This window comes from Dreissena polymorpha, chromosome 12 (genome assembly GCF_020536995.1).
Source record: "Dreissena polymorpha isolate Duluth1 chromosome 12, UMN_Dpol_1.0, whole genome shotgun sequence".
NCBI lineage: Eukaryota > Metazoa > Mollusca > Bivalvia > Myida > Dreissenidae > Dreissena > Dreissena polymorpha.
In genome coordinates this window covers 26,108,328-26,120,462 of record NC_068366.1, presented here as the reverse complement: position 1 = coordinate 26,120,462, position 12,135 = coordinate 26,108,328, and the positions used below count along the sequence as shown (strand labels likewise).

The 12,135-nt window shown below is 34.3% G+C and overlaps 2 protein-coding genes across 3 annotated transcripts in view; one reads left to right on the top strand and one right to left on the bottom strand.

Annotated features, from left to right (window-relative positions):
• LOC127853182 (protein Mis18-alpha-like) overlaps nt 1-5,897 on the bottom strand; it is a 14,556-nt gene extending 8,659 nt beyond the window's left edge. The window contains exons 1-2 of one of the 2 annotated variants that reach the window (XM_052387442.1): nt 5,649-5,897; nt 1,594-1,660 (exon numbers count right to left, since the gene is read on the bottom strand). In XM_052387442.1, the coding sequence (XP_052243402.1) occupies nt 1,594-1,660; nt 5,649-5,826 (245 nt within the window). In that variant the 5' untranslated portion in view covers nt 5,827-5,897. The remainder of the gene's footprint in view (nt 1-1,593; nt 1,661-5,648) is intronic. The other variant, XM_052387443.1, reaches the window with a different exon arrangement.
• On the top strand, nt 5,890-12,135 carry LOC127853183 (uncharacterized). Its single transcript, XM_052387444.1, has 4 exons — nt 5,890-6,001; nt 8,488-8,660; nt 9,488-9,560; nt 11,685-12,135. The coding sequence occupies exons 2-4, from the start codon at nt 8,515-8,517 to the stop codon at nt 11,853-11,855; spliced, it is 390 nt and encodes a 129-aa protein (XP_052243404.1). The 5' UTR covers nt 5,890-6,001; nt 8,488-8,514; the 3' UTR covers nt 11,856-12,135.

Here is a 12,135-nt window from a genome sequence, read left to right as displayed (position 1 = left end):
TTTTGGGCTCATAATGTACATAATTTTGCTCAGTTAAAATAGAGGATATTATGTCAATGGTAAAGGAAAAATAAAGTCCTCAGTTTACATCAACTCTGCAATTATCAAGATTTTGATAAAAACAGATATACATGTTTATGTATAAAAAAAACATTAAAACATGGAACACCAATTCCACTTTTAATAATTAATTTTCCAAAATAAAACAGAGTTTGGTGTGATTCTAATCTAGTTGCTACAAAAATCATCATCCGATGATCCACTATCTGATTCTGGGTCATATTCCTTTGATGCCAGGTTAAGTTTTCGTATGGCTATATCGACAGCTGTCTTAATGATGCTCAGCTCATTATTCCCCTCAGTAGCATCGGTTTGGACCCTAGCATCCACAAGTGTAAGAACTGGTGCTGATGCTGAGGCCCTTGGCTGCTTCGGGGGAATCTTCCGCCGCTCCTTCTTGTCTAGCCACTGCTTGACTGCTGACTTGATAGGCTGCTTGGCTTCAGGACTTAAATAGTCAAATAATCAATATGGGAATGTAGCATGTTTTTTCAGATTGAATTTTACTTTAGAACTTCAATTTAGATAAAATTTTACTTTTGAACTTTATTTTTTTCAAAGAACAGTATAAATGGCCCATTAAATATAGAAGACACTGTTCAAGATCATGGATGACCTTAAAATTTTGTCAGAGGCCCCCTGGAAAAGATGCATAAAATTTGGGCATAGATTCTCCTAGCATACCAATTTAAAGAAAAATTTGGCAGTTTGGCAATGCAGAAATTACAACAAAATCGCGCATAGGTTGCCCAAGCTGAGGCAATCTTAGGATTTAAATATGTTGCCGAGAAAGCTTCTTTTGGTCAATTGTTTTCCAATACAAATTTGGACAAAGCTAAACATTGCAGTGCCAATTCAATATATTTAGCATTTTAGGCATTGTGCCTAGGCAAACTCCAACCTTAATCATGACGATATCAGGATAGTTTGGGGCTCGAGAGTTTCCTAATGAAAGACTCACTCTTCTGTAAAATGTGGTAATAAATAAATCCACTTACTGTTCGGAGGCTCAAAACTCCGTGGAGAAACCAAACTTCGGCATGATCTGAACCATCAACAAAAATTTTCGAAAATAAAACCGAAATGTAACAGGAAAGTGCATTTATCCGGAGGTGCCGGATAATGATAAACGTTAAAAAAACTTTAACAAAATAACTTCAACAGCTAACTATCAGTCTTACTCGAAACACAAAAGAAAAAGTCATTTCTTTTTCTTTTTTAGACATGTTGACATTGTCAGTTCGTGACCTTTAATCAAAGTCGTACACTCATGTTATTCGCTTCGCGATAAGACAATTATAACAAAGCGACCAATGAGAAAGCAGTTAACATATATCGGTTACGGTTGTTTACTTCCGTTTCAGACAGTTAATAAATGAATACTAAATATCTTGCATCTGCGTGAACATTTGCCGATTTTTTAAGATTTTTTTTCTCGAATTTGAACCGGCCCAAATAACATTTGAGGCGGTCAAATCGGCCGCCGGCCGCCTCCTAATGAAAACGCTGCATGTATGGTATGAACATAATTACCTTCCATGGTCTACACCTGATTCTCCAACTTGTAATGTCTGCTTCACACCAACACACTTAGTGGCACCTTAAATTATATCATGTATTAAATGCATGTTTGCCCTGACTAATACTTAAAAGTTATTGTTATATGGAGCTTGATACATAAAAAAGAAAAAACATTATAATTTATGATAACTGTTGGCTTATTTCATGTAAAGGAAACACATAAACATTAATATAATTTCATCTCAAAAGTAAACAACCCTCAAACTAGGCATAAGCATTCTTGAGTTATCATCAGTATACCATTTTACTGTTTCGAGTCACTGTGACCTTGACCTTTGACCTAGTGACCTGAAAATCAATAGGGGTCATCTGCCAGTCATGATCAATGTACCTATGAAGTTTTATGATCCTAGGCGTAAGCATTCCTGAATTATCATCCGGAAATCATTTTACTATTTTGAGTCACTGTGACCTTGACCTTTGACCTAGTGACCTGAAAATCAATAGGGGTCATCTGCCAGTCATGATCAATGTACCTATGAAGTTTCATGATCCTAGGCGTACAGTACACTCCACGCGTTTTCCCCAATTTTCCTCCATACTCCGCGGTGATTGACCTGGAGGGAGATTAAGAAAATCCCGCCAGACGCGGCGTTTGCATGATTTTGGACGCGGCGGTTAACTGATCGGCAAAACTGATAAGCCGACGCGGCGGCCCTCGGCAGTTGGCAACGCAGGGGAAACTCCGCATTTTACGAGATAACGATCAATTTAATTTTGTTTGTCTTCCTGATTTTCAAATAAAATTACATTTATTACAAGTACATACATGTACATGTAGTATATATTTACAATTAAAAAAAAACAACCAAGATAGATCGATCCCAACGTGGTTGTAGAAGTAGTTGTTGTTGTTGTATAGAAAACTCGTTGATTTACACAGTTTGCAACATTGTTTTTATTTTGATAATTTAATCCAAAGTTTTCATGTTAGCAGGTGATTTTCTATACTGTACATGTAAACAAATGACCAAGGACCCTAAAAATCTCGCAAATCTGTGTGAATTGACAGTTTGACGTAATCAAAGAAAGCCGCTTCCTGTCTAAAGGCATAACTTACTCAAGTAAACACGTTCAACGAATGCATAAGGAATGGTTTTAATTGTCGGAACAAAGTCAATTCTCTGCTCGCTAATGCATTTATTTTCTCTTTGAAGTTAGGTTATTCCATTGATTGCTAAAAGAAGGTGGTAACTATTGAGTTGATAGTTGCATTTAATATTCACAGTTGTATTCTTGTTGCGTCGACATTCAAAACAATGTTTACCAGTAATTATGGACCAAATCGGCAGAGTGACATTCACACATGTTAATCCCTTTTGTCAAAACACCGCAGACAGCAGTCTACACAATAGGTCAGTAGACAAGCTTTGCGTGTTTTCATAACGTCAAACACTTAAAATCCAGTTCCGCCCAGATGTCATCTTTAATCAGTTTACAATACAATTACTGTTAAAATAATTACTCTACTAAAATACCGTAACGATAAAGATTCGGCGTGTATGATTTGAAATTATTTTGGAGGAAATATCAACTTATTGGCGATATAATTTTGTTAAAAATACCAAAGAAACTTTTAACCGAAATCAACAAAATTCAATGTTCTCTGCGCTATAAAGTTTGTATCAAAACAATCAATACACACATGCTTTGCAGGAGTATACCTTGTTCATTGCAGCATAATTTTTGCGCGCTTTTGTCGGGAAATATACATGACTGTATACTGGAAGCATTTGTAAACGTCGTGTTAACATTAAAAATCGTAGTGTGTTTTGGATAACTAATTATTATTCTCATTTGGAAATTTTACGGAACATTTATTCTTGTGTTATATGTGTTATGATTTAAATATTAATTTGTCAAATGTCTTATATTCATTCATATTGTAGACGTACCTGTGAATTAAAAAACATAATTTTTATACGTATTAATTTTTTATACAATTATCTTTTTTATACATGTACTACAGTATTTAAACAATTTATTATAACAATGTTTTTATTATTTGGCATGCCCAGTAGCACACTGCTAACGCGGCGTTGCGCGGCGGTCACTGATAAGAACGGAAATTGTCTGCATTTACCGACTAGGCTAAAGTAATACACGCCGCAAGAATTAGCGAACGCAGCGTAACGCCGAGCGTTTTATCGAGTTCACCTCGCCCTTTCAACGCCGCGTGAACACTCGCTAGCAGAAAAAAACCTGCGGAGGGAGCGCGTTTTTGGGGGAAAACGCGTGGAGTGTACTGTAAGCATTCTTGAGTTATCATCCAGAAACCATTTTACTATTTTGAGTCACTGTGTCCTTGACCTAGTGACCTGAAAATCAATAGGGGTCATCTGCAAGTCATGATCAATGTTACGTACCTATGAAGTTTCATGATCCTAGGCCTAAGCGTTCTTGAGTTATCATCCGGAAACCATCTGGTGGACGGACCGACCGACCGACATGTGCAAAACAATATACCCCCTCTTCTTCGAAGGGGGGCATGAATATAAATGTGACACTAACCAAGTTGGCAAAAAAAAAGAACTTGTAATGACTGAATAGCTGAAAGGGCCTCTGGTCGCGGAGAACGCTTTCAGAGCCTGGAAAGGACCTCATGCGTGTTTTTCACCAATTAGGGAATGGTGCCTTTGGATTGGGACGATTTGCAGAATTTGACTAAAATTGGAAAATTAGAATGTTAGAATGTTGTTGTTGTTGTTTTGCTAAAAAATGCTTCAAAATTGAGAATACAAGTGTTTTCAGTATTATATTTACTAAGGTTGAACTTCTATGGATGGGAGTTGAACAAAATATTGAGATCTTTAAAAAAAAGTGTTTTTTTATTATTTAAATTTTGGAAACCTTCCCTTTTTTATTTGATCCCATTTGAAATGAACACAACTTTTCCATTGTGAATGGGGCCAATGACCAGACCCGATTTTGACTGAAAAAAAACAACAACGATTAACGTCTCCTGAAGTACAATGCATTCACATTACCAAATGTAATAAATTCATGAATGCGTAAATGTGAAAGTGTATTTCCAGACCTTATGACTTTGTATAGGATTTTACAGGTGTAATTACAGAAAGTTACTTAGGCTCGATTGGTCATTGTCAGCTCAGGTACTACTTAAATGTACTCCGGGTACTTTTTATTATACTTACATGTACCCTGGGTACGGAACATATACTAAAACATACCCGGGAATTTAAATGCTAAATCAGACATTGTCTGCTATTTTTTTCAATTAATTATGTTCACAATTTATGTCAATTTTCTGTTGAATGGCCTCTATATTATCGAAACTCATACTCAAAACGCATGTTGATGCAGTTTTTTAACCCTTTACCACCTAGAAACCTATTTTGACGCATTTGTAGTCCCTTAGTTTTAAAGGCTTCATTTCCAACCCTTAGTTACTGATGAGCAGCGATCAACATAAAACCTGAACTAATCATTGTAAAAAAATACGGTATTTTATAACTTTTATTTTTTCGTAAATCTGGTTGTAATTTTATTGGATTATCTGGTTGTAATTTTATTGTATTATCAGATAAATGTGCACATTAGAAAAGTGGTATGTATACTGTAATCGTTATGATTCAGTTTATATGAATGTATTGACGAATGACAAAACTGCATGGCAATGAACAGGACCTATATTATAGGCTATACTGTTTTATAGCCCCCTGCAATAAACGAGTTCAAAACTTATAACGCTGTCTGCTTATAACGCTGTGGCGTGGACCCCGTAATCTGGGTAATGTTGGAGTTACAGTGTAATCTGTTTATGTCTCAAGTGGATGAATATACAGGAAAAGAGGCAAACACTAACACCACACTCACAGACTAACAATTACATTGGATCAGACATACTGCTATGAGCACAACTATTTTGAAACCAAAAGTGGAATTTTTCAATTGATAACTTGTTTGCATTGATAATTCATCTAATAAATTGTTCTTCAAGTGCCCTTGTAAATGAAACATAATGCAACACCTTCACCAGACATTACTTGCAAGAGTTATTGAACGAAGTGACTTTGTGGCGGCTACCCATGACATCGAGTCTCCAATGATTGAATTGCATTTCACACATTGGAAAATCACTAGTTCAAGGTTTGAAAATGAAGAAGTCGAAGAAGTTTCTCCTTCTAGTTTTTGCGAGTGGATCGATGAGTCAATGCCAGCCATACTTGATCACAACAGCCGAGTCTCTTTTCTCGATTTGATTGATGGCGGGAAGTCATGCAAAGCTAGCAATAGATTAGGTTTTGAAAAGTACGAAAACATCTCAAGCGGATTTACAGATAAATCTGTACAATTTCGTCTATCTAAACTTATAATCAATAACAAAATAAAGATATTGGTAAGAGTAATGATTTAAATGTGTCAAATAATATCTAATACAATATAATACGATTTTAAGATTATTAAAACGGGAGCTGGTCGAAAACGAAAATTTCGGTCTGAAACACTTACACAAGTTACAGGCCTTGTTGCAAACATGAGTGCTTTAGGAAAAAAATTACCAGTGAACAAATGCATCCGCACATTTCAATTTCACAAATTTACATACAGTGTTTTCTCCGTATTTAAGGAGAGGAACTTTTTGTGCAGAAGAACAGACGCCGCCATAAAGAGAACAATCATGTTTAAGCCAAATCAAGAAAGCTCGAACAAATGTGAACAGCTAATTGTTGGACCTATGCATTGTGAGCTTTACAAACATTTCCACGCTGCTTCTGTGAAAAATAAAAACATGGTACACAGATGGTCTTACTTAATGTCACTTAATTTAAAAGGGCCTTGTTCGCAGATTATTGTATTTATGAGAAAAGATATAAGACATGTTTACCCACAGGTACTTGAAATTTATTTTTTGGTCCTTATATATATCATAATGACCAAAAAAAATTTTTTCAAGTGCCTGTGTGTTTTTTCACTATTTTGAGAATGAGGCCGGGTCTCTTTGGATTGGGAAAATTCATGGCGTTTTGATCAAAATTGGGAAATTAGTGTTTCTTTTTTGCTTACAAATGCTTCAAAAATCAGAATTTAAGTGTTTTAAATATTTACTTTAATAGAGTGTTACTTTTAAAGGGACTGTCAACCACGACCACGAAGAAAAGAAGAGTTGTAAAATACCGTATTTTTTACAATTATTAGTTTATATTGATTAAAATATCATGACTGGTATATAACATTACTTGAAATAAGTTCATATTTTCAGTACCGGGTATATTCGATAATAAAATTTTGCAATGTGAAATCAAAAGGACATTGCAAAAATAGGTAACTTAACGAGATACACACTATAAATAAAGCAAGTAGATTGATCATTTTATATATAAAATATATTATACTATTTACTACACATGCACAATTTGCATTCCTGGGTTTACCACGTGACGATGATGATCAATCTACTGGCGTTATTAATAGTTAACTGGTAGTTACCTGGTAGACATACCCAGTAAAATTTATTACCCATTATACTGAAAATATGAAAACTTAACAGCTTTTTTCAAGTAATGTAATTTACCAGTCATGATATTGTAATCAATATAAACTAATTATTGTAAAAAAATACGGTATTTTACAACTCTTCTTTTCTTCGTCGTCAGGGTTGACAGTCCCTTTAAAGCTGCATGGGATTTTAGCAAACTGTTCTAAAAAAATTACTTTTTTTTAAACATTCAATGGGAATTTTTAAGTCCCATTTGAGAAAAATGTATACTTTTTTCCATTGGGAATGGGGACGGATACCATTCCCATTTTGAAAACAAAAAACACTGCTTACTGAAAAATCTTTAATGTATTTAAAAGCCAACTCTCTACCACTGCGACAGATAGCCATTTCTGTTATTTGGTGAAACATAACGCCTAAAGTTATATTCTACATAATTTCCAAATTATCAAGGAAAAGCAAAAATGCTTTATTATTTAAAACCAATTTCGAATGATTAATGTACTTTTGATTTTTTTTTCAGTCAACATGGTTATTTCACTTCTGTAAATACACAAAATGTATAATGCATACATTCTTTTTTTATTAGAATACTCAGTCTTTAGAACTCACAGTGTATATAAAACACTATTTTATGTGAACATGTATTTCAAATTATTGATTCTGCAATATGAGAAACATGATGATGCAGTGGACTGGCCTTATGTCTGGTAAGTTGTATATCATATATAATCACCTCTAAACTCAGTGGTTTCTGCAACGAAACTAGTTAATATACTTGTCCTCCAGAAGAAAAATTTCAGATGTCTATTCACAAACAACAAAACACTGGATTAGCTATTTGATTAATTAAATAAAGTTTAAACACACCAAAACATTTTTATCTATTCTCATCATGAAGACAGTGCTTAATCTTATAGGAATATGGTGTCTTGCAGTTAATATAATGTCATTGTCTCATAATGTCCAAGCATCTCATCGTTATTGACTGCAATAATGATTTCACACAAAACATAAATGCAGCTTCTGTTAAACGTCACATGAAAATCACCAGTGCAATCCAGTTAGAGGACAATTTGAAGAATTGAGAAAATAGTCTCAGCTTTCCTGATGAAGTGTCAGTCAAGAATAAGCCAATTTATAAACTGGCTTAAATAAAAAGTATCAGGACAAAAGATGAGAGTAAAATTGACTTCTTATATATGAACACTCGGATAAGTGAATATCCAGACATGACATAATCATGAAACCTTGAGAACATGTTAGGTTAAGTGCAACATTTTTGCTAGAGGTCAAATATGTGTTCACAAAAAATCGTAGTACAAGTCAACTGTAACAAAAGACTCCTTTATTCCTTGCAACACTGATTAAGCCCTGTTTTGCAGGGTCAGCAAGAAGATTCTGATGATGAGATGGATGTAGAAGATGAGCCATCTCTTGAAGACCTGAAGGATATTCCAGAGAATGATCCTAATGTTCCTTCAGGATACAGGACTAGACTCATAAACAGCACTCGTGCAGACAAATTGATACAGAAAGGACTCAACTACACAAACAAGTAATTGATAAATATATGAGCCTTGTTCTGAGAAAACTGGGCTTAATGCATGTGCGTAAAGTGTCATCCCAGATTAGCCTGTGCAGTACGCACAGGCTAATCAGGGACGACACTTTCTGCCTAAACAAGATTTTCGGTAAGAAGGGACTTCCTTGAAACTAAAAATACTGTAAAAGCGTAAAGTGTCGTCCCTGATTAGCCTGTGCAGACTGCACAGGCTAATCTGGTACGACACTTTACGCACATGCATTAAGCCCAGTTTTCTCAGAACGTGACTCATATATTTTGAATTTTTGTGCTGTCTGTCAGAAGTACTGATATATGTATTGTTATGCAAGTATTTAGACTTGAATTTCAATCAACCATAAAATGGATTGATTTTTCTTTTATTAAGATCAAGTTGAACATGTTCATAAGAATATTCTTATTTTAGATTGATTTTTCTTTTATTAAGATCAAGTAGAACATGTTCATAAGAATATTCTTATTTTAGATTGATTTTTCTTTTATCAAGATCAAGTAGAACATGTTCATAAGAATATTCTTATTTTAGATTGATTTTTCTTTTATTAAGATCAAGTAGAACATGTTCATAAGAATATTCTTATTTTAGATTGATTTTTCTTTTATTAAGATCAAGTTGAACATGTTCATAAGAATATTCTTATTTTAGATTAATTTTATTTTTATTTACACAATGTAGATCAAGTAGAACATGTTCATAAGAATATTCTTATTTTAGATTGATTTTTCTTTTATCAAGATCAAGTAGAACATGTTCATACGAATATTCTTATTTTAGTGTATGCCTGTATTGTCTGTTTCAGGGAAGTGGAACAATTATTTTATAGCAGCAAGTTTCTCTATAAAGGCAAGACATTGCTCAAAAAAGCAACCAAGGTGATGTATTATTGTAAATTTTCTATTCATGTTTCGTAGCTTCCCTGGTATAACATACCCTTTCATTTGGCTGAAAAACACGCAGATCTCTGATTATGTTTCCATATTGCTTTTCATTCGTCTGTCAGGCATTTGGTTTAGGTCAGTAGGTTGAACATTGCGTTTCCACGCTATATTTTCAGAACGTTCTGATTATGCAACATTGTACGATATGGTACATTAGAAGCAAGGAAAATCCCTATGGATTTTTATTTGAACCGGTTGAAGGTCAAGATTACAGGGGATTGTCACATTTAATTAGTTGCTGCAAGATAGCTTTAGAATACCTTGTCCTAAGATCATGAAGATTGGTTTAGTGGTTACTTCTGAGAACGGGAAGAAGCCTTTTTTTTAAAGTTACATGGTCAAGAGTCAAGGTCACATGGTGACAGTCTTTGAACAGGCACTTTTATTTCATAATGCTTTGATCATGCATTACAAGGCAGGAACAGAACACTCATTATGATATTGGGGTCAAAAAGTTAAAGGTTAAGGTCACATGAGCTTGAAGCAAATAATATTAAGATGCTTTGATCTACGCTCATCTAAATTGGTTACAGAGGGTGGAACGAATGGTGTCTCTTAAAATTTAGGTCATCAGGTCAGATCACTGGGGCTTGTAGCATGAAATTGGTTTCAGCAATCTATCTAGATAATCTTAGCGATCCTTACCAATTTAGCAATATGTGATTTTTCAAGTTTAATGCTTATAAAATAACATAGGCATGTGTAAATGTAAATGCATTTTTAACAACTTACATGTGACTGTAAAGAATTTGATACAACTTATAGTATATTTTTACTTTGTTGTATGTTTAATTTTGTTACAAGTTATACAAACCTTATTTATTTACACATTTAATTACAAGAATGATGTTTTAAATTGAGAAAGATGAAGTTTTCAGAATAACTGCATGCTCATTACTTACACTGCCAATTTGAATGACACTTCATTGAAAAATAAATGTGACCTGTGTCTAAATAAGCGCCTCTTCAAAGAGGAGAGGTGGTTATATATTGGTTGGTAATCAAATTGACAACAGACAGCAAAACCCTTGCAACATTCATTCCATACATACATGTATATAATGCTTTTACATACAACAATGCAAATAAGAATAACGGTAGTTGGTAGGAAAGTAAGATGCCCAGCAAAGTTTAGGTTAACTGGTAAGAGGCAAAGGTCACAGAGCCTTGTTACAGTAAATTTGTTTAGCACAGTATCTTAAGAATGCTTTGACCTTTGATCATGCTAATTGCTGTGGTGGTTAGCTCACATGGATTACAGATGCTATTGATTTTGAGGTAACTGGTTCAAAAGTCTTGGTCATATGTCCTTGAAACAAATGATGGTTTTGGCACTATAATTTGCGAAGGCTGTCATGCAAAATGGTTACATGGGCAGAAAAAAGGACGCAATTTAATTATGAGCTCAAAGTCATATGACCCTATATCAAGTTATTGTTTTCTACATGATACCTTGAAAATGCTTTTACCTACAGTAATCTTTAGATGTATTTTAGTAAAATTGGGCGAAATAATTTTTAAGTCAACAGGTCAATGTCAGACAGGTTTGTAAAAGGATATTTGTTTTCTCACAATATTTAGTTATCACTTAAACAAATGATGCAAATTTGTTTATTGGTTTCTTTCTTGAAAGGAAGATGCTTATTAAGTATGGGGTCATCAGGTCAAATGCCAATGTCATACTGGCTTGTATCCTGAAATTGATTTCGGAACAATATCTAGAAAAAGCTATTACCTGGGATCCTTCACATTGCTATGCTGGATACTTGGGTTGAAAGAAATATGCCTTTTAATTTTTAGGTCAACAGGTCAAAGATCAATGCTACTTGCATGGAAAGTCAAAATTGCTTTCACTAAATATCTTTAGAATTGGGATCATATACAGCATGCTGGATAGTCTTGAGGAATTATGACCCATAATGATTTTTAAATTGAGGAATCATAGGTCAAGATCACAGGGGACCATAAGTAAAAATGTACCAATATCGCTTGTTTTTTACTTCATTTATAAATGCATGAATGACTACGGTTTGCGTCATTTGTTGTCTTCTGTTTCAGATTAATGAAGGAGAGCATATTGACATTTTGCATGCTGATGCTGATAAAAACTCGGACTCTCCCTTTTTTCAACGAGTTAAAGTTCTCAAAATTTACAAGGGGACAACGAAGAAAGGCAATCCAAAGGTGGCAATTAGAGTATGGATAAAGCCATTTGAGTCAAAATGTTGATTCATGCTTAGCAAGAGTGTTTGGTTATACGTGATATGGTGTGTATGTAAAATTGTGATATGTTGCTAACAAAATAACACGTCATCTGCTCTGTGCAGCAGCAACAATATCATTTGTGGGGGCTAGTCTGAGGCTACGATGGTAGCATATGACATAAGACCCATTTTTGCATGATGTGCTTCAATTTCTATTGTATGGACTCAATTATTGTTGAAATAATTCACCACTTATAAGGAATAGCGAAAAAATGAATGACAACCCAAAATACTAGAGTTTCTTT